General features: G+C 46.9%; 2 protein-coding genes across 5 annotated transcripts in view; one reads left to right on the plus strand and one right to left on the minus strand.

Annotated features, from left to right (window-relative positions):
- The first annotated feature begins 3,816 nt into the window (after window positions 1-3,816).
- On the plus strand, window positions 3,817-12,339 carry CENPT (centromere protein T). Of its 4 annotated transcripts, none has more exons than XM_020989324.2 (15): window positions 3,829-3,913; window positions 4,539-4,607; window positions 4,857-4,983; window positions 6,322-6,409; window positions 7,201-7,315; window positions 7,624-7,711; window positions 7,799-7,935; window positions 8,157-8,205; window positions 8,417-8,562; window positions 9,372-9,518; window positions 9,771-10,049; window positions 10,447-10,552; window positions 11,420-11,587; window positions 11,766-11,870; window positions 12,075-12,339. In XM_020989324.2, exons 3-15 carry the CDS (start codon window positions 4,880-4,882, stop codon window positions 12,196-12,198), a joined length of 1,656 nt encoding a protein of 551 aa, XP_020844983.1. In that variant the 5' UTR covers window positions 3,829-3,913; window positions 4,539-4,607; window positions 4,857-4,879; the 3' UTR covers window positions 12,199-12,339. The 4 variants fall into 4 exon arrangements, with proteins under 4 accessions (XP_020844984.1, XP_078005544.1, XP_020844983.1 ...); XM_020989326.2 differs by lacking the exon at window positions 3,829-3,913 and adding an exon at window positions 3,981-4,051; XM_020989325.2 differs by lacking the exon at window positions 4,539-4,607 and having other exon boundaries at window positions 3,817-3,913.
- Window positions 12,340-13,202: 863 nt separating this feature from the next.
- Window positions 13,203-21,972, minus strand: part of TSNAXIP1 (translin associated factor X interacting protein 1) — a 28,402-nt gene continuing 19,632 nt past the window's right edge. The window contains exons 9-16 of the mRNA XM_020989317.2: window positions 21,316-21,475; window positions 20,437-20,567; window positions 20,048-20,176; window positions 19,493-19,654; window positions 18,204-18,313; window positions 17,369-17,492; window positions 14,435-14,541; window positions 13,203-13,494 (exon numbers count right to left, since the gene is read on the minus strand). Coding sequence (XP_020844976.1) covers window positions 13,275-13,494; window positions 14,435-14,541; window positions 17,369-17,492; window positions 18,204-18,313; window positions 19,493-19,654; window positions 20,048-20,176; window positions 20,437-20,567; window positions 21,316-21,475 — 1,143 coding nt within the window. The 3' untranslated portion in view covers window positions 13,203-13,274. The remainder of the gene's footprint in view (window positions 13,495-14,434; window positions 14,542-17,368; window positions 17,493-18,203; window positions 18,314-19,492; window positions 19,655-20,047; window positions 20,177-20,436; window positions 20,568-21,315; window positions 21,476-21,972) is intronic.

A 21,972-nucleotide genomic window follows, 5' to 3' on the forward strand; every position in this document is an offset into this window, starting at 1 on the left:
TTGTCTTCTTCTGTGTTTGTGTTTTGATCTTTCTTGTCACTATAGTAACTGTCTATGGTCAGGTTCTTTTTTTGTTGCTTGTTCATTTTTCTGGCTGATTTCTTAACTCTTAACTTTATGTTAAAAATTGGACTCTGCTCCTGGGGTGGAGGGGGCACTGTCCCAAGCTTCAGGTTTTTTGTGTAGCTGTTTTTGGCGCTAGTTCTGGGAGTCTGTAAGTTTTTAGTTCTTCCAAGGTGGTATGATCTAGGTAGAAGTGTGTTTACTGTTTTCCTGACCTGTGCTCTGGTCTGTGAATGACCACAAGTACTCTTTTCTGCTCTAGGATCCCTTGCTTTCCTGGGGTCCCAAGCTCTGGTGTACTAATGCTCCTCTTTACTCTGGGACTGTGACCTGAGACTGTGAGCCAGGACTATGCCCCAAAACTGAGTGTAGGCAATGCAATAGAGTCCTGCACCCAGTGCCAGGAAAGGAACCTCTGTAATCTCCTTCTGAGCAGTTGTCTGACCCTTTACCATCTGTGGGCTGAGAGCTGTTAAAGCCACCAATTTACCCCTCTAAGGCCTATGCTGGACTGTGCTCCAATCTCATCTCTGTGTGACAAGCCTTTCCTATTGACCTAAGTTATTTTGGTCTGGAAAACTGTTTTGCTCCATCTTTTTGTGGGTTCTGCTGCTCCAGAAATAATTTTAAGGCATTATTTTAAAGTTGTTTGGAGGGGAATTTGGGAGAGCTCATTTGAGTCTCTGCCTTTTTCTCCACCATCTTGGCTCCACCTCTAATACAGATTAAACTTAAAACGTGCGTTATGCATCTCGTCATTACACATTTACTAGTACATTCTTGTCTAGATCCCATTTGCTTCCATCTTTTCCAGTAGTTGGTCATTCCCCCACCCCTCTACTCTTCAAACTTTTTTTATCTACTGGACTCCTCACAGCTGAACTCTTAGAAAAAGCTATCTATACTCACTGCTTCCATTGCCTCTCATATTAACTCTCTTCTCAGACCTTTGCAATTTGGCTTTAAACTATATCACTCAACTAAAACTGCTCTCTCTAAAGTTATCAATGGTTTCTTAACTGTAAGATCTGATGATTTTTTTTAGTCCTCATCCTTCCAAACTATCTGCTTAATTTTAACACTGTTGACCACTTTGAAACTCTTTTCTTTCTGGGCTTTTGTGATACTCTCTTAGTTCTCCTCCTATTCATCTAATCAATTCTCAGTCTCGTTTGCTGATTTATCATCCAAATCATGCTACCTAACTGTGGGTTTTCACCAAGGCTCTAACTTAGGCCTCCTACACTTTTCTCTTTACACACTCTCTTTACCTCATCTGATCCTATATGTTATGTGTTTAATTATTACTTCTATTCTGATGACTCTTAGATGTATCTGTTTAGCCCCAGACTCTCCCTGGAGCTTCAATCCCATTTCCCCAACTGCCTGTTGGGTAGTTTAAACTGAATATCCCCAGAAATATCTCAAACTGAACACATCCAAAATAGAACTTATTATTTTTCCCCCAACACCCACCCCTCTTCTAAAGACCCGTATTTCTGTAGAAGATCTAACACTATACTTTGTTGTTATTGTTCAATCATGTCTGACTCTTTGTGACTCCTTTGGGGTTTTCTTGCAAAGAGACTGTAGTAGTTTGCCATTTCCTTCTCCAGCTCATTTGACAGATGAGGAAACTGAGGCAAACAGGGTTAAGTGAGTTGCCTAGAGTCACACTAGTGTCAGGTCAGATTTGATCTCAGAACAATGAGTTTTCCTGACTTCAGACCTAGTATCCTATCACTGTGCCACCTAGCTGCCCTATTCTTCTAGTCTCCTGTATTTATAACCTTGGCTTTATTTTTGATTCTTCACTCTTCCTCACCCCTCATATTCATTAAGTTATCAAATCTTGTCTTTTTTTTTTTTTACCTCTATCCCATATTTCACACCTGACTTCTCTCTACTCATACATCCTACCGCCTGAGTTCAGGTCTTCCATGCCTGATGACTGTATAGTAAGTGCTTAATAAATATTTAATGACTATTGATTGATTGATTCATTCTTGAATAGTGGACTTGAGGGAGACATGTAATGACATATCTTTGCTCACTGCTAGGCTTCACTCCCCTTTTCCTAAAGGGGTATAGTTCGACTGTCTTTGGGAGAGGTTATACCTTTCCTGGCATAGCTACGCCTGAGCGGGGAGGAATGAACTCTGTACTGCCACCACCACAGTGAAAGTGGAGGACGGTCCCTGCTGGCCCCATTCTGCTCCTCTTACAGTGGCAGCATCCTCATTAGGGTGTCCAGGGTGTTCTCTGCTTTCTATCTCCTTCTACTGACCCCTATGAATCAGATTTATGGTGGTCTCTTTCTTCCATGGGCCTTGTGTCCAAAGAAAGCCTCCCTGAGGCTTCCCCTTCATGCTTGCTCCAGGAACCAGAATTGCTAATTATGTCTCTGGAAAGGGATCCCAGGACACATATATTAAAAAACACAAACACAGTTCTCTATCCCTCTAAAAATCCTCTTTGGTGTCATCATTAAATCAGCAAGTATCAAGCAAATTCAGTTCAACCTGAGAGACTCTTTGTGGTTTTGTGGAAAGACGCTAGACCTGTGTTTGGGTTCACATCCTGGTAATAACCTGGGCCAACTAATTTCCCCTCTTTGGGCCTCAGTTTCCTCATCTGTAAAATAGGCAGTTGGACTAGATCTCTAAGATACCTTCCAATTTTATTTATGTAAGGGCTTGCTATAAAAGGTCACATTTTTACAGATATTTAAAGTTAACCAAGTATTTGACATTTATCTCATTTGAAACTCATGACAATTCTCTAGGGTAAGTATTGCAAATATTATCATTCTCATTTTATAGATGAAATCACAGAAGCACAGAAAGATGCAGTCACTTGCCCACAGTTGGGTGGTATAGTGAACAGAGTTTTGGGGCAGGAGTCAGGAAGACCTGTGTTCAAATCCAGCCTCAGACTCTTATTTGTTATGTGACCCTAGGGAAAATCATTTAACTTCTGCTTGCCTCAGTTTCTTCAACTGTAAGATGAGGATAATAATGGCACCTACATCCCAGGGTTGTTGTGAGGATCAAATGAGATCATATTTGTAAAGTGCTTAGCACAGTGCCTGGCACATAATAGGTGCTTAATAAATGCCTTCCACATACATTTGGCAAGTGGTGGAGACGTGACAAAGCTCTATTTTTCGATGACAAATCCAGAACTCCTCCCACTACAACACTGTGCAAATCTTGTGCTGTCCTGGTCACTGAGGGAGATGGGAAGATAAATAAGACAGTATACTAAGGAAAGCGTACACAAATAATAATGCAAAGCAGGCTAGGACAAGTGTATGGAAGATATGGGAAATGCTAGCAGAGTTGGAAGAGATCACTTATAGGAGGAGAGGAATTGATCAACTGATTAATCAGTAAACATTTATTAAGCGCTTACCATGTGCCAGGCACTGGGCTAAGGCTGGGAATACAAAAAGAGGCAAGAGACAGTTCCTCTTCTCAAGGAGCTTGCAATCTAATGAAACAACATGCAAGAGACAGAGAGGGAGAGGAAGAGAGAGAGAGACAGAAGATACATAGGAGACAATTCCTAGAGGAAAGAGCCCTGTACAGCGCAGAGCACCCAGAAACGCGGTGAGAAGAGGCAAGGATGCAGCGTCCCAGTTTCTCTCTCCTACACCTGCCACGAACCTCTGCCGCGCCCGCCCCAGCCGCCAGTCGCCCAGGCAGGCGGGGCCGCGGCTGAGAACTACATTTCCCGTGGGGCTGTGCAGCTGCGCTCGCGATATTTGGCTCAAATTTAAGGCGGGAGCGCTGGTGCGGGCTGCCGGCTCGGAGAGCGGGCGGCCCGGGACCTCCGTCCGGCTTCGCTGGTAAGCCCGCCCCAGCCCCCTCTCGCCCCCTCCTCCTGGGCTTTCTCCTGTCTCCCGTCTCCCAGCGATGGAGCAGCGGGCCGGCGGCCTGGGTTTGACCTGGACCCGCCTCATGCCCCGCGGGCTCCCTCTCCCGAGGTCTCGTGAACCCCAGCCCCGCTTCTCCACGGGCCTCCCCGGGACTGGGGGAGCACCTCCCTAAGCCCCCCATGCCGCCGCTCCACGGTCTCCCGGGGTACCCCCACCGGGCCTCCCCACGGGCCTGCCCCCTGAGGGGGCAGCTCCCCCAAGGGGGCCCTCTCGTCCCACCCCACGGGCTCCATTCCAAGAGGACCGTTGATCCCATCCACTGACTCCCTACCGGGCCCACGCCACCTGAGCCCCAGCCTGAGGGGTGGTACCTCCTCCCCAGGGGCCCCGGGGGCCCCCTCCCACCTGGCTCCATGGATTCCCTCTCCTTGCCACCGACCGTGCCCATGACTGTCACCCACCCAGAAGAGGCCCCTGCCCACGGCCTTCCCCATCCAGCCCTGGGGAGGGGGTGCCTGCTCCTCCTCTGCCCTCCACTCCCGGGTGTCTCCCACGTTCACACTCCGCCGGCCCCATCCCATTTCCTCCCCTTTAGGGCCCTCACCTGGGGTGCGGAACCCTTCCAGACCCTTTGACACCATTCTGCCCCAGGAGCTACTCGGAGGTACTAGCCCCTCCTCATCCTCCCAGTTCCTGCCCTCCCCCTCGGCCACTTCCTTGTACCCCTCCACCCAGCCACCATTTCTTCGTTCTGTCCTTGGGGCTCATCCTGGTACTTCCATACTCCTCGTTTATTTTCCTTTAAGGCTCCATGCCCACAAGATTCTCTGTTCTTTGTCCTCAACTTCCCACTCCCAATGAAGGAGGTTGTCTGAAGACACCCTGCCCCCCCCCCCAATTTGATCCATTCCAGGTGATCCCATCCAGGTGAACAACATGGCCTTCCTCTCTGAGAATGAAGGGACCACTAGGACCTTGCTTCATCATGTGCTGGAGACACAGCCTTTAAGCTCCCCAGTCTCATCTAATACTAGGCAAAGGTTGGTCTGTCATCCAAAGCCCAGGGTCAGGCAACATCCCTTAAACAACTTGTGGGTGTTGTGGCTTTGGGACTGGCTAAGTAAAGTCAGTCAGAAAGCACAGATGGTCCTACTGAACATTGTGAGGGATACATTTAAAAACAAAACAAAAATGGAAATCTTTCTGTATAATGACTGTGGGGGACTGGGCACAATTAGCTGTACTTGAGTGTAGTTTATAATTCACTGGGGGTTTCATGTGAAATTTAGGACAGGATGGTCTAATGGTTGTTGAGTCCTGTCCAACTCTTGGTGATCCCATTTGGGTTTTCCTTGGCAAAGATACTGGAGTGGTTTGCTATTTCTTTATCCAGTTCATTTTACAGATGAGGAAACTGACGCAAACAGGGTGAAGTGACTTTGCCCAGGGTCACACAGCTAGTAAATGTCTGAGGCCAGATTTGAACTCACAAAGATGAGTCTTCCTGACTCTAGGCCCAGTACTCTGTGCACTATGGCGCCACCTCCCCACGGGCTAATGAAAGAATGTCAGATTTGGACTGGGAGAGACCTATGATGAAATGCTGCTTCTGAAGGTGGCTCTAGTGATTACATTAATTGACTACCCCACTGTGGACCAGTTTCTTTTTCTATAATGTGGGCCTTTTACCTCCTTCTATGAGGCTGTTGGAAGGACCCATGGGACAATATACTGAAAACTCTTCAAAATTTTTAAGTGCTAGATAAATGTGGGTCGCCTAGTCTTCTGACCACCCTTTTATCTTATTTTCAAGGATATCTATCACAATTTGCCTGGCAAATCCATAGGAAAAAAGTTTTAGATCTAGAGGAGACCTTAGGAATTTCCTAGTCCAACCTTATTTTGCAGAGGAAAAAATTGAAGAACAGAGGCTTGAAATGATTTGTTGAAAGTCACAAGGCAGTATTCTAAAGCTTTTTCCGGGTTTGCTCTGCAAAGTTTAAAAAAAATATGTTAAGGGCCTGAACTTTAGCTTGAAAGATAAAGCATTTATTAAATACCTACTATGTGCTAGGCAGGCATGACAATACCCTCAAGGACCTTACATTCTAATTGGCGAAGACACATAAAGGAGAGCTAGGAGGGGAGGACTATGTATCCTGTTTCCTGGGTGTCCCGAAGGTGAGCCTCATTCCTCCTGAGATAAAGTGAAAGATCACCTATGAGAGCCCAGGACAGTTCCAGGGGTGGAGATATTTTTAAGAGTGTTTCTGACGCTATTCCTTTGGACATATGTAGAACTGGCCTAATTAGAACAAGACACCTCTAGTAACAGCGCTATTTCTGGGTCTCCTTAAATTACCTGTATGCTTTTTTAGCAAGAGAAGTCTTTCCACATCCATGGGCCATCCACGCCGAAACCTACGTGACCCTCCATCCCGAACACTTCTGAGTAAGCAAACAAAGGTAAACATTGCAGATTCCCTCATCACCTATTTGAAAGACCTGGAATGACTAGGGTAGGGGAGAGGTGTACTATGAAACCTGGAGGTCCTCTGGTCTGGAAATTGAGGATACAATTCCACCTTTCCTTTGTTGTTGTTGTTGTTTCAGTCACGTTTGACTCTTGGTGACCCCATTTGGGGTTTTCTTGGCAAAAATACTGGAGTAGTTTGCCATTTCCTTCTCCAGCTCATTTTACAGATGAGGAAACTGAGGCAAACATGGTTAAGTGACCTGCCCATGGTCACCCAGCTAGCAAGTGTCTGAGGCCAGTTTGAACTTAGGTTTTCCTCCAGGCAGCCACTTAGCTGCCCAAAGATGATGAGGACTTGGCCTGGGTAAGCAGATCCTTTGAGCCTATAAAAGTATTGTACTTGTAAGAACATGGGACTTGGAGGAAGAAGACCCCGTTTCGAATTTCTTCTCTGTCACTAGCTGTGAAGCTAGTGATAGTAGGTTTGGCTTTAAAATCTTTGAAGTGAGGATAATAATCCTTGCAATATCTACTTCATAAAGTTGTCTGGAAAGATTTTATAAACCTTAATGGTACAGAATTGTAAGTTGTCATTATTGGGGTTATATGAATGTTGGTTGTAGTCCAGCTCAAAATGGTATGAAGAAGGGTTTCTAAAAATTGGACCCATGGGTGACTGATTACTGGGTGGTACTGACCTCAGGCTTGTAGGGAATAGGTCTACTTAAAATAAGTACCTTGGTACTGACATGTTTGTCTGTTCCTCATATACCCTCTGTAGACTGTACCTGCTCAGCCGAAGGACACTGGAGCTGATGGTCAGCTCTTTGTTGAGCACTATGATTTCTTAGAAGAAGGCACACCCAGGATTCTGCTGAAGAAAATCCTGCAGACCGGTGAGCCACGGTCTGGGCATCCAGGTTTAAGGCAGCACTGCTGGAGCCCTGTGTCAGGAGTGGCCACACATGGATGTGTGGCCTCAGGGTGGTTCAAGCCTAGGTGTGGGCAGTCGACTCTTCAGTGAATGATGGCTGTTCTCTCTAGAGGTAGCTTGCTGCTCTCCAGAGCAGGACAACATGGGGTCAGAGGCTGCTGAAATAGAAGAGGTGGATTCCTCTTGACCCTCGCTGCCAGGACCTCCTTTTCATGCACGGGGGTCCCAGCCCCATCTTGTGCTCCCTTCCAACAAGTGTCCTTTTTGCAGCTTCAGAAGCCTCTGTCCTGGTACCCTCGCTGATGAATTCACAGGAGCCAGAACCTGTTGAGTTACAGGAGGAAAGCAAGTGGAACAGGTGTGAGGCATTTTGAGCATTAAAAGCTTCTAAGGAAGCCACAGGACCAAGGACACATAGCTGAAAGTTGGCCTGATTTCCTTTCAGTCTGGAGTTGCAGCTTCCTGAGCTGGAGCCCTCTGTGACTGTAGCTCCAGGGCTCCTGATGCATAACAGGAAGAAGCGTTGCCTTAGAGTGTCTGAGTTTGAACAGGAAGTGGACCAAGGACTTGCTGTTGCTTCAGGTGAGGTTTCCAGGTTCCTGACCCCTTTACTGGGACTCTTGTGGGGCCTGCCCACTGCTGACTGCTCTACTGAACTTTAAGAATACTTGGAACTGCCTGAGCAGCAGGTTTGAGGTGATACGGGGAGGAGAAGTCCACAGGGATTCAATTGTGCTTCTGCCCCATTTTCTTGCACTAATAATCAGGATTTCTTCTGTGTTTTTCTTGTTTTTGGACAAAAGATCTCACTGAAAGGCAGCCAGCTTCAGCCAACAAGTCCTCTGTGACCAGGTGCCTAAGAAAATATTTATATTACCATGACAGGGGGGTGGACAGAACCCAGAGACTGGAAGAGGGACAGATTATAGAACGTAGCAGGAAGCCATCCAGTAGCTACTGGAAGAGAAATCTTTCCAAGGAAATAGGCCATGGTAGTGGAACGTGCTTTGGGGGATGGATGTCTGACTCAGCAGGGACTCACAGCAAGCCTCCCTTCTGTCAGGTCCTTCAACCTGACCTTGGCCACAGTTAGGCCCCCTGAGTCTATAGAGAGGCCTGGCTTGGCCCGAAGGCCCCCAAACCGTAAGGCGATTGATGTGGAAGCATTTGAACAAAGACTGAAGGACATCCCATTGACTCCTCTCCCAGGTAAGGCCATCTAGCCCTGGGCTGTGTGAGGAGATGGTCTAGACTTTATCACAAAAATCCCAAGTATCCTGCCCTCTTTTCTCTTTTCCTCCCACTGTCACCGACTGGGCATTCTGGCTTACATGGCATTTCAGGATCCCCACTTTTTTCCTTTTAAAGTCTATTTTGATTTTCCCGAGCCATATAATTGATGTGAGAAGGAAGTGACTGAAGAGTTGGCTGTTCTTACCTCCCTTTTGGAAATTCCTATGAACAGCAGGGAAGGAGGCGTTGTAACAGTAATGAGCTTGAAGACTGCCAATTAAGAGTTAAAGATAAAATCAGAATCAAGTTAGGCAATGTCTAGTACATTGCTTATTCAAACAGTAGGACAGTTTCAAAGTTCCCTGCCCACCATAGTAGGCAGCTGCTTTGAGACATGGAGAAGGCAGCCTTGGCCCTCCTTCACTGCCAATTGTAGCTTGATCCCTGGGTAGAGAAGGAGCCCCCTCCTATGTGCTAACATTATGGCAGAGGTCACCCAGCCTTTCCCTTAGCCTTGACTGTGCAAGGTAGCTGAGAGAGCGGGCTGCCAGCTGATGAGGAGCAGAGAAGCTAAGGGATGAAGTGTCTGGCGTGAAGAGCCTCTGAGCCCTTGGGGCTTTTCCCTAAGAGATGGCTGAGTAGGGCTGACTGGGATTTGTGGCATTAGGTCTTCAGTGTGGTTAGCCAGCCCCAAGGGTGAGCTCCTGGGTCACAGACCTTACTTCAGTTCAGGAGCTCAGCCTTCTGAGGATCATCTCCTTTCCCTTTCTTTCCTTCATGTCTAGATCGTTGCACTTATCACAGGGCCACTCCTGTGGATGGGGATAGGTCCTTCCAGGCGAGTCCTGACTCCATAGGCCTCAGGAGAAGCTTGGCAAAGGGCCAGGAACTGAAGGCCGTGACCCAGCAAGCTAATCAAAGAATGGAGAAGGGTACAGGGGTCAGGGTAGGGCAGAGGGCTGTCATAGTCAGAGTTAGCCCACGTGCTTGGTGTCATGGGTAGCAAATTGGTGCTTTCTAGACATCCTAGGATGCAGTGGTGCTGGGTGTTACCTTAGTCACTGTATGACTATGTGCTTTTCCAGTCCAGGGATCTGGTTGGGGATTAGAGGTGGGGTAGGCCCTGAGGGATCAGGGTTATAGAAAACTCATCAATCTCTTTAATTTTCTTCTTTGATACCTAGGTCCTAGGAAACAAACTAAGTCTGGTACAAAAAGTCCAAGTCAAAACACTCCCCTCTCTACCAGCTCTCTGTCTGCTGGAACAAGAAGCAGACCTTGGACAGGGACATCAAGTCAAAACAGCTGCTTCTCTGCTCGCTCTTTACCTGCTAGAAGCAGCATCTCCAGGGAAGCCAGAGCAAAGTCAGGTGTGGCTCATCAGGTAGAGGAAGAAGAGGAGAGGCTGATGGATGAGGAGGCAAGAGAGTCTGAAGAGGACACAGAAATCCTCCAAAGTACCGGTAATGTCAGGGTTCAACTGAGACCAGGGTTCCAGAAACATACAATACTCCCAATCTTATTCTGTCATAGGGAGGGAAAGGCTATTTAGGTTTTTGCTGAAAGCCTATGGGTCCTTAGACTTATAAGCTGCTTAGCCCAGTTGAATGTGGGGAGTGTTGAAGGAAAAATTCCTTGGGATTAATGGTCAGTACATCATTCAGACATTCAAACACAGGGAAAGGGATTTTCCCAGCCACCTAGGGCTTTCACTGTGGAAACCCTGAGAACCATGCTGGTTTGTTGACCAGTGTTGACCAAGCCTTGCTAAGGGTCGGGAAGAGGCAGACTTTGAGGGGATAGGTGGTTTCTACCTGGCCAGTGGATGGCATCAGTCATTCTTGATTTCTTTGTTTTCAGTTGTCTCAGAACTTAGCATGAAGACACCAGAATTTCTCCGGGCCAAGCGATATCATTCTCTTTTACAGCCTACCTCCCCAGTACCTCCTAATACTAACACTACCCTGTAAGTATCTTGTATATTGCTCTGACACTCGCTGTCTTTTTTCCTTCATTATTCATCTGAGAGGGAACAAGGCCTTGGAAAAACTGATGCTCACCATTCCTAGTCTGTGGTTCAGTCTCAGTGCTAGTGGTATTTATACCTGTTTTCCTGCAGTTGTTCAGGGCCTCTGGCCTCTTGTCCTTTTCAGGGTTTCAGAGGCATAGAATGTCCCTGAAGCCCACCCTTTGTGTTTCTTTTGTATCTTACCTTAGTTAGACCGTACTTGGTCAGGTTTCTCTTGGGGCTTAGAGATATGAACTGCCTGGCCCTGTCAAGGGGAGGACGATGAGCTCTTCAGGTATTCAGGACTTTCCTCAACACAAGCCTGGTTCTGGATGTTAAGGGATTTTGTCCCTAAATGCCTAACATGTACAAAGCTGCCGTGTAAGATATACAAATGTGAACAGGAACTGCCCCTCAAGAAGGTTAGGGAAGTCTCAGAGGACAGAGAGATTAAAGGCTTTCTGGAGGAGGCCTGGACTTTAGCAGTTGGGAGATGGGAGAGGCAGTGAGTGGGTGGCCAGTTTTGAGTGGTCCAGCTTAGCTGAAACAGGGCTGTGTGTGTGGAAATTGTAAAAAATAAAGCTGGAGATGTAGGTTGGGGCCATCTCCTAAAGGACTGCCAGCTGACGAGCAGAGACATGGTGAGCATCTAGTTCCAAGTGGCCTGGGCCCTATTCAGTACTTATGCAACTTACCTGACAGCAATATTGTGATGAAAGTGCCTTAGAAATTTGAGCAGGGGATTAGGAGCCTGGGCTGGACCCTTGTGCTCTTGCCCTGCCAGGTTGGTGGAGCCATCTTGTTTGTGCTATTCCTGATTCCTAGGTTGCCCTCCAAGCTTACCCAGGCCAAACGTGCTCCCAAGCGCCGTGCCCCAGGCCCTAGGCAACCCCGTGATCCAGACAAAGTTGGCTTGAACAATTATTGCAAAGTCTTCAGCTTCTATGCCAAAACTCCCATGGAGAAGTCAGCCTCTGAGACCCTGATGAAGTGGTGAGCTGGTGTTGGCAATGGTCAGGGCTCTAGGTCACCTTTTTTTTTTTTCCTTTTCCCCACACCTGGGAATGGAGAATTCCATGTTTGTGGGTGTCCAGCTTACAGTGTAGGATACTGGGCTCTGACTTTGTGTTTTTTGGGCTCCTAACTCTTGCCTTACCCTCCCTCATTGTAGCCTGAACCAGTATTTCAGGACACTTTGTGATGACCTAGAGACCTTTGCTCACCATGCAGGCCGAAAAACTGTGTTGTTGGCTGACTTGGAGCTGTTGATGAGGCGGTGAGTAGGCCTGAACCTGAGTCTTTTCTGCCTATCACCCAACTTCAGGAATACCAGGGCTGGGATGGGGGTGGAGGACAGAGGTGGGGGAAGGGTTAGAAGGAGCCTCCTCCAGAGAGAGTCTGATGCTGAAATTTCAGGGGAATCCCTTAAGTATGATATGACCATTCTCTTCTCTTTCTCCTTCCACTTTCCCCACTCTAGGCAGGGCCTGGTGACTGATGATATTTCCCTCTATGTGCTTGTGGAGAGATACCTGCCCTTGGAGTACCGGAGGCTGCTCATCCCTTGTGCAGCCAGTGGCAATGCTGTCTTCCCTGCTGGATAGGGATGCTGCCGCCCCAGCTTCTCTAAGTAGAGAGGAGAGCAGGAGCCTGAGGCTGAGGCCTCCATGTAAGCCCTTTCCAGGAGTGGACTCTTTACGTGCTACTGTCGGTGTCAATAAAATGTGATAAAGCCACTTTAAAAAGATGGTGGTGTGGCTGAGTTGGGGGCCTAAAGCAAAAGCCAAACTTTCCCCTCCCCCCAGCCCCCCATGGGGTTCTCATTCTTTTTCAGTCCAGGCCACAGGCATGCAGTAGTCAGGGAGAATAATTAAGCAGCACAACTGTAGAAGCTCAGAACTCGGAGCTTAGTGGTCAGCCAGTCCAGCCTCTCTGCCGGCCTCTTGTCCATGGGCAGGCCTTCTACCTGGCCTCCCTGCCTCTACCATCATTCCTCTGCCCTAAAACCTTCAGGGGCTCCCTCTTGCATACATAAGAAATCACATCCTCTTGGTCCTGGTATCTCAAGTGCTCTGCCCTCTGGCTCAAACCCCAGCAAGCAGCTGTTTGGGTTTTTGATTGGGCATCCCCCATCTCTGTGTTCTTCCAGGTGATTCTGAGTGTTAAGGAGTGTGCTCTGTCCCCATCTCTCTGGGAACCTTCCTTTGCTCCACCATCCTTCTATCTACACATGGTGTATCCCCTAATAAATTGGGGAACTGTGAGGGTGGGGACTATGATTTCTGTTGCTGTTTCCCCAGCCAGGATCTAGGGCATGGCTCACAGTAATAAGGTGTATGTTGGATTGTTGACCCGAGTCAAGATGCAGACCCAGCTCTTTTAGACTTCAAGTCCAGGTCTCCAGGTACTTTTCTTGCTGATTCCCATGTTGGAAACTTGGTTTTCCTTGCAGTCACCCTTATTTCTTTCACCTCTCCTCCCTGTGCATGCCACACTCAGTCATAGAACGCACATTCTTACAAATGATATATTTGTTTTCAAAATTAAGGTATCTTTGCTTTTGTAATGGGGTGGAGAGAGGGAAGGGAAACAAGGCTATGGTGTGGAGTGGCTTTTGTCCCTTTGCCCCTTCTTCCATGGACAAAGGTAGGATTTTTATTTTGGTTGGCTGGGAGAGGGTCTAGGAAGCTGGCTCAAGCTCCCGAGGGCCCATTCGCTTGATGGCTCCAGCTCGTAAGTGGGTTAGCAGAACATCTTGTCGCTGGCTATGTTCTGGCTCCAATTCTGCTATAGGGGTCTGGAAGGCCTGGCTCAGGTAGTTGTCCAGAGTTTGCTCATCCAGAGAGGGGTCAATGGAAGTCAGGGCGTGGCGCAGCCGTTCTGGGGTTGTCTCAGCCGCCCTAGCCCCAAATAAACAGACCTCAGCAGTGCTTGCTTCTTCCCAGCCCTCACTGGATACTGACTGCACCATCAGATGGTAAAGGGAGGGAGCATATGGCATTTCCTGCTCCTCCCCCAAGGAGGAGAGAGCAGACCCAGGGGGCATGTTCTGTAGGGCCCAAGTCAGGTCTTAGTAACACACTCAGGTGCAGGAGTTCAAGTCACAGCCTTCAAAGAGCCTGGCTGGCCCAGTGGTATTTTACATACTGGACAAGGAGTGTCTCAGTGGTGAAGGCAACAGGGAGCACTGGACTTGAAATCAGAATTCAATAGGAAACATTTGTCAAACAGCCTGGGGAAAGCACTGCAAAGATCAAATGGGCCTTGCCCTCAGGGAGCTGACACTTTTTATCACAGCTACCACAGATGCGCTTTCAATAGAGTTTCTCATGGGATCCTCACAACAGCCCTGGGAGGTAGGTGCTAGTATCCCCATTTTTACAGAGGAGGAAACTAAGGCTGAACAAGGTTTGAGGCTTGTCCAGGGTCACACAGCTAAGTGTCTTAGGCAGGATGTGAATTTGAGTGTACCTGACCAAGTCCAGAACAGTATCTCTGGTGCAACCTAGTCAAATATAAAGTTGCAGGAGAGGGTGATTGGCCAAAGGAGATATCTGGACAAGGTACCAGAGGAAAATTTAAGAAAGTGGAGAACACAGGATTTCAGTCCTGGTTCTGGCTCTAGTGCAGTGACCACAGGAAAGTCACTTCTCTGAACCTGTTTCCTCATCTATAAAATGGAGACTCTATTTGTATTACATCACAGGAATGTTATGAGAAAAAGTCTGTAAACCCTAAAATGCTATATAGATGTGAACTGTTAGCTTGCTTTTCTGGATGAAGAGAAGCATAAAGGGAGCAGAGAAGTGTTGATTTGGGAATCGACAAGGGTATACTCACCTGTTGGGCCCAAGTTCTATCTCCAGGTCCAGCAGATAGGCCTTCTTCTCATTTTCGGCCTGTTCCCACAGTTTATGAATGAAGGGCCCTGAAGCACCCAATTCATCCTGGGAGAGGTCATAGACCCTAGTTAGGGCTCAGTGTAACACTTCTGGGTCTGGCTCTCTGCCAGCCGTGATAGGTGAGGGAATGCCGTAGACTGTAAGAAATCACTCATGGCTATGGAGAGGAACCCTTCCTCACAGTTACAAGACAGAAAGGAATACTTGTGGTCACAGGCCAGGAAAGGAGTAAACACAAAGGAGATAGGATTACAACCAAGAATCACCTACCCAGCAAAACTGAGTCTAATCCTTCAGGGGAAAAAATGGTCACCCCTTATCATACCACCTTGCAAGAACTGAAAATTTACAGGTCCCTACAAGTATCTCTGAAAACAGCTATACAAACCCCTGAAGCTTGGGACAATACATTCTCCACACTGGAAGCAGACTCTTACCTTAACAAAGAGTTTAAAACTCAAGTAATTGGCTGGGATCATGAGCAAGCAGCGCAAAAAGAGACAGACCATAGAATCTTACTTTGGTGAAAAAGATCAAAATATACAACCAGAAGAAGACAACAAAGTCAAAGCTCCTATATCCAAAGCCTCCAAGAAAAATATGAATCAGTTCCAGGCCTTGGAAGAGCTCAAAGGGATTTTGAGAAGCAAGTAAGGGAAGTAGAGGAAAAACTGAGAGTGATGCAAGAAAATCAAGAAAAACAAGTCAACAGCCTGCTAAAGGAGACCCAAAAAAAAATACTGAAGAAAATAACACTTTAAAAAATAGCCTAACCCAAATGGCAAAAAAGGTCCAAAAAGCCAACGAGGAGAAGAATGCCCTAAAAAGCAAAACTGGCCAAATGGAAAAGGAAGTCCAAAAGCTTACTGAAGAAAACACTTCCTTAAAAATTAGAATAGAGCAACTGGAAGATTGTGACTTTATGAGAAATCATGACACAGTAGAACAAATCCAAAAGAATGAAAAATTAGAAAACAATGTGAAATATCTCATTGGAAAAACAACTGACCTGGAAAATAGATCCAGGAGAGAGAATTTAAAAATTATTGGACTATCTGAAAGCATGATCAAAAAAAGAGCCCAGACATCATCTTTCAAGAAATTATCAAGGAAAACTGCCCTGATATATTAGAACCAGAGGGCAAAATAGAAATTGACAGAATCCACAGATCTCCTCCTGAAAGAGATCTCCAAAGGAAAACTCCTAGGAATATTGTAGCCAAATTCCAGAGTTCCCAGGTCAAGGAGAAAATATTACAAGCTGCCAGAAGGAAACAGTTCAAGTACTGTGGAAACACAATCAGGATAACACAAGATTTAGCAGCTTCTACATTAAAGGACCGCAGGGCATGGAATATAATATTCCGGAGGGCAAAGGAGATAGGATTACAACCAAGAATCACCTACCCAGCAAAACTGAGTATAATCCTTCAGGGGAAAAAATGGTCATTCAGTGAAATAGAGGACTTTCAAGCATTCTTGATGAAAAGACCAGAGCTGAATAGAAAATTTGACTTTCAAATACAGGACTCAAGTGGAACATGAAGAGGTAAACAGGAAAGAGAAATCATAAGAGACTTATTAAGATTGAACTGTTTACATTCCTGCATGGAAAGATGATATTTATAACTCATGAGACCTTTGTCAGTATTAGGGTAGTTGGAGGAAAAAAATTATATGTATGTGTATGTAGATAGATAGATAGGGCACAGGGTGAGTTGAAGATTAAGGGGTCATATCTGGAGAATAAAATTAAGGGATGAGAGAGGATTATACTCAGAGAAGAAGAAAGGGAGAGGTAGAATGGGGTAAATCATCTCACAAAAAAAAACAGACAAGAAAAGTCTCTTACAGTGGAGGGGAAACAGGGGAAGGTGAGAGGGAATGAGTGAATCTTATTCTCATAGGATTTGGCTTAAGGAGGGAATAACATACACATTCAATTGGGTATGGAAATCTGTCTTACCCTACAGGAAAATAGGGAGAAGGGGACAAGAGAGCAGGGGATGATAGAGAGGAGGGCAGATTGGGAAAGGGGTAATCAGAAGTAAATACTTCTGAGGAGGGACAGGGTCAAAAGAAAGAATAGAATAAATGGGAGGGCAGGATAGGATTAAGGGAAATAGAGTTAGTTTTTCACAACATGTCTGCTATGGAAGTGTTTTGCATAACTGCACATATACAACCTATATTGAGTTGCTTGCCTTTTCAATGAGGGTGGGTGGGGAGGGAGGAAGAGAGAAAATTTGAAACCTAAAGTTTTAAAAACATATGCTTAAAACAAATGTTTTCGCATGCTACTGGAAAATAAGAAATACAGGAAATGGGGTACAGAAGTCTATCCTGCCCTACAGGAAAGTAGAAGGGGAAGGGGATAAGAGAAGGAGAGAGAGATAGAAGAGAGGACAGATTAGGGGAGGGGATATTCAGAATGCATGCCATCTTGGGGTGGGAGGAGGGGGGAGATGGGGTAGAAATTTGGAATTCAAAAACTTGCGGGAGTGAATGTTGAAAGCTAAAAATAAATAAATTTATATTTTAAAAAAATCACTCATTCCACATTTGTAAGAAGGAATCCTAGATAGGGAGCTCAGGATGAGAGAGACTGGAATGAAGACTGATCCCTTCCCTTTAGGCTTGGAGGAAGGCTCCTAATGAACAAAAAGTCCTTCCTCAATGCTTAACCAAGCTTCGCCTTCTCCCGCCCCAGCCCCAGCACATCCATTTTGCTATTGTAGTTCAGGTTGCAAGATCAGCCCAGACACCCAAGTGACAAGGTTTTAAACCTGGTGGCATGGGGCTGAGCTTTCTGGGGATCTCCCTTGAAGCATGGGACACGGGGCAAAGGCAAAGGGCAGGCTATTGGTGTTACCTCAACAAACAAAAGTCGGTAGTGAATGTCACGGGGGATGCCCTCTAACTGGACCTTAGCCAACTCCAACAGCTCCTGAATCTGTTCATCTGTCTTGAGAGGGAAGGCATTCTTGAGCACCATGCTGCATAGTGAGAGAAGATACCAGGCAGTGGGAGAGGAACCAACCCGATAGCTAGTTTTAATACAACAGACACTTAGTAAGCACCATAGGATGATTGTATGCAGAGACCCTGGCCTAGGTGTCGGTGTTACAAAGAGGATGAAAGTCCTGCTGGCTCAAGGAGCCTAGGGTGACCAGGTCTTTCTGTTTTTATGGTCTCTTTCTTCCCCTTCCCTCAAGTCTGGCCATAGTTTTGGATGAAGGGTGGTGGGAGCTGCATGATAATGGCACATGGAGTGGGACTGTCCACGGTGATAGTGTGGTACTGATGGGCCAGATGTATTCTTGCTGCTTTGTCATGGACTTTTTTTTTAGTTCTTCTTTTGGTAATCCTAGGGAGAACTAGACTCAGGCCTTTCCTCTCCTCATTCACTGGGGCTTTTGTGAGACGAGGCAGAATCCCCAGGGGATTCTGAGAGCAGGTGGAGCACTACCATGTGGCCTGCCTCAATGCTTTCTCTTTCTGTTGGGCCCTCGAGCTCCAGCGGAACATCAACAAATCAAGCGACATCGTCAAGGAGCTAGTGTTAGGTACTGGGGATGCAAGGGTCCTGTCTTCCGTGAATCTGTCTCACGGGGCAGCTGTCCCTAAATCCTAATCCTGAGTACCCGGGCAGGGAGGACTTGGGTGGGAGGGGGACAGGAGGCTGCCAGGACCCTGGCCTTTCCAACCTGAACTGATCTGGGGTGAGGTTTCCCTCGTTTTGGCTGTCGCTGTTGGTCAACTCCTTCAGCAGATAGGACGCGAGCTCTCTCTGGCCAAGGTACACATTTTCGTCCGCCTGGGGAGAAAATCCTGGTCTGTGGCTCCAGAGATTGGAGTCATTCGTTCTGCTGCTGGCCTACAGGAGCCTACCCAGGTTTTAATGGGAAGAACAATCCCTCAGGGGCCTACAGGGCAAAGGAGAAAGGTAGGAAGGAGAGAAAAAAGGTGATAGTGCTGGTTGCCCAGGAGTGTCCAAGCCCCTTCCTCTGTGGGTGGAGATAGAGGAGATTTCAAAGAAGGAAATTCTGTGGTGGGCATTTCAGAGCCCAGAGGACCACAGGTCAGATCTGGAAGGTGTCTTAGAAGTCACTTAGGCCAGACTGCATCTTTTATAGTTGAGGAAACTGAAGGGAAGTGATTCGGGGCATAAGACAGGCCCTCTGAGAAAGGGGCTCTGATTCTGGACCCAGTGCTATGCCCACTGTGCCAAACCACATTCTGAAGATGAGATAACAGAAACCTAGGTTGAGTCAAGCCTTTACTTCAGAGAGTGCAACTCTGATGGGCCGACCATGTTCAAATGCAAAACGTATGTTTGCCAAAAAGCATTCACATGCTGGCTCACAAGGATACACACTCTCAAGGTCTCTCTTAAGAACTTTGGAATTAATTGTTTGATATGGAGACACTGGCACAGGACCACCCAGCATGGTGTGCCCACATCAGAGAGGGTGCTGTGCTCTATGAGCAAAGCAGAATTGAAGTAGTTCAAAAGAAATACGAAAGGCATAAATTTAGAGAATCCACCCCAAATATTCCCATGGACTATTTTACCCAACCTCTGGTAGAAAATTCTGAGCCCTTACTGGTCTGATCAGCCACAGTCAGATACACTGTAACTCAACACAACATAGTTAAGTGACACCATTTTTGGTCCTCTTCGAGAACGAAGGACCTAACCTAACCTAAGGTTGAGTCAAGACACTTGCCCAGCATCATCAATGGCTTTTGTCCAAGCTCATTAATTTCAAGATTAGGATGGGAACTCAGGTCTTTCTCTTGACTCCTCTTTATATCAGTGCCTTTTCTAGTCACATTACGGTGGTTTTAGATAATCTCTAAGATTCCTTCCAGGTCTGAAATGATGATTGCATTGATCTTATGCTCTTTTCCCTCTTCTGCTTGTTCCACTTCAGGCAAAGGGATTCTCTTTTGGCAACCTTTCTTTTTCTAGGGAGTAAGGGGTTAAGCTCACCTTTCCTGTGAGGACATCATGGAACTGCTTCATGACCTCACTGGAGTGAAAGAGTTTGACATTTTCAAAAATTGTGTAGGACCAGTCCATGGCAGAGGCATCCCCAAAGCGTTTTTTCAGGTAGTCAAGGAAAAACTGGGCCAAGGTGGACGTTTTCTCTTTCTGCAAGGAAATGGAGGGGTGAAGTTGGAGGTCAAGTGGTCAGGGAGCTGGTGGGATGGCCACCAAAGCCTGTTTCATCATGTGCCTTGGGAAAGCTGCTTATCTCATTGGGCCGCTTAAGAATTCTATCCTAAGGCCATAGGACTTTTCCTCTCATCTTAGATGAATTCCTTATACCATTTTCCAAAAAAGTCTATGTTTATCCTAGCCCCACCACCCTTGCCACTACTAGCCTCACAGAGCTTGTACAGGCCAGTTCCCTTTATCTCCCCATTCCCTGAGCTAGAAGAGTGGGGGCCCTTCTCACCCTCCCTCTCCCGTTTGACTCTGCTGAAGTATTAGCACCACCCACCCACTCTTCCTCCCACTGCTTGCCCTCCTGCCAACCCCAACCTCCTGCTCTTCGGCCATCCGCTCTTTCCAGACATCTTTGATAATGTCCACCACTTCCTTTTTGCTTAGCTTTTTGTTTCGGACAAACCCTCCGGACCGAAGGAACTCTGGGATGTCTTCAGTGGAGCCCTGGAAAAGGGGATATGTTCCTACCAACCATGGAATTCTGAGCCAACGTGCTTCTATTAATTCAATTTAAGTCATTTACTAAGCATCTACTGTGTGCTGACTCAAAGAGCTTGGGCCAGTTTTGACTAAGATTTGAAAGCCCTCCCTAAAGCCACAGGGTGTAAATGGGACTTCCAGAGAGACAAGATCAGGAGTTGCCCCTCCAAGAGCTTGGAGGGCAGGGGATACATGTGCTGGCCAATCCTAGGGAAAGGTCCTACCAGGCCTTGGAAGGTCTCCCTTTCTCGAAGAAGTCCTGAACCAATCTCTTCTAGTAGCACATCGACAAGCTGGTCACTGCTTTTCCCTTGAGACAAAAACTGCCAGCGTTCTTGTCCCCCAGATATCACGTCTGTGAGAGAAAAAGGGAAGAAGCTGGGGGCTGATGAACCAGGGACCAAGCAGATGCTAAGAGAGGGCTCTGAGAATCAGAATTCTAGGAGGTCACCTACTCAAGCCACAACCAAGCATGAATTCCATCCACAGTATCCCTAATGAGCACTCTTTCAGCCTCTGCTTAAAGACTTCCAGTGATGTAAACACTCACTGCCTCCTCAGGGAGCAAGCAGACTTGACCTTTGCATCATTAGGAAATTTTTTCCACTGCTCCTAGGTCTAAGCTCTTGGGTCAAACAACCCAAGTTTAATATTTCTCCACAATAGCCCTTCAGTACTGGGGGCCAGTTATCATGTCCCATCCCCTGCCACCAAGTCTTAGCTTTTCCATGCTAAACACATTTTGGGCCCCTTATGAATCTTTGTATAGTAGTCTTCCCCCATCATGCTGGTCACCCTGTTCTGAATGGGCTCCAGCTTACCCTACAAACACGGTGCCAGATGTCACTGACCAGGGCCCTAGACTCTGAAGACCCTCCCCCTCATTTTTTATATCATGCTTTTGTTATTGTAACCCAAGACTTGATCACTGCCATGGCCAACTGATGACCCAGGAGGTTCTACTCTGGAGGGTCTTCCTCCCCAATCCACCCAACCCTACACCAGAGGGGCAAGAGCTAATGTTGCAGCTTGGTCTTTGTTTTTTAGTGGGTTTTCCCTGGGTCTTGGCTCCAGCAATGCCCCTCTCCCCACCTGACGGCTACCTTCACACTTGGACCAGTCGGGCCTGGGAGTGGAGGTCCGTTGTATCTCCTGCAGATCTCTGGAGAATTCATCCCTATCCCTTACAATTGTCATGTGAACCTGTAGCAGCGTGTCATACTCCTTTCGTATCTCTTCAAAGTCACTTCTTAAGCTCTCCACCTGGAAGACAGGTCCAGCTCAGGTCAAACACTAGAGGCCCCTAAGGAAGTACCATGTGGTGGTATTGTGGAAAAAGTGCTTTTTGAGTCAGAGGACCTCTGGTTGAGTTGCTGCTTAGCTCCTTAGAACCTCTGTGACCTTGAGTAATAATAGTAACAAATAGCAATTACATAGTGCTTTAGGATTTTCAAAATGCTTTACAAATATCTCATTTTATCTTCACAACAACACTGAGAGATAGGTACTATTATTATCCCCATTTTACAGATAAGGAAACTGAAGGAAAGGTTAAATGACTTGACCATGGTCACAAAGCTGGTGAGTGTCTGAATCTAGGTTTGAACTTGGGTCTTTCTGACTGCAGGTCCAGTGCTCTATCGACCGACCACCTAGCTACCTCTGGCCTCAATTTCATGGTCGAAAGGTAAGGTATCAGCCTAGATCATAGTTAAGGTTCATAATAATGAACTCCCCCCTCCAACACTGGGCTGTGAGGG

This window comes from Phascolarctos cinereus, unplaced genomic scaffold, assembly GCF_003287225.1.
Source record: "Phascolarctos cinereus isolate Bilbo 61053 unplaced genomic scaffold, phaCin_HiC Scaffold_2;HRSCAF=192, whole genome shotgun sequence".
Taxonomy (NCBI): domain Eukaryota; kingdom Metazoa; phylum Chordata; class Mammalia; order Diprotodontia; family Phascolarctidae; genus Phascolarctos; species Phascolarctos cinereus.

What these genes read in the sequence shown, in the direction of transcription:
- CENPT (XM_020989325.2), top strand. Translation starts at nt 4,880, where the DNA reads ATGGCCTTCCTCTCTGAGAATGAAGGGACCACTAGGACCTTGCTTCAT. An exon ending in TTCTGAGTAAGCAAACAAAG is followed by an intron (nt 6,410 to 7,200) that starts GTAAACATTGCA and finishes TACCCTCTGTAG; the next exon opens with ACTGTACCTGCTCAGCCGAA. An exon ending in AGGACTTGCTGTTGCTTCAG is followed by an intron (nt 7,936 to 8,156) that starts GTGAGGTTTCCA and finishes TTTGGACAAAAG; the next exon opens with ATCTCACTGAAAGGCAGCCA.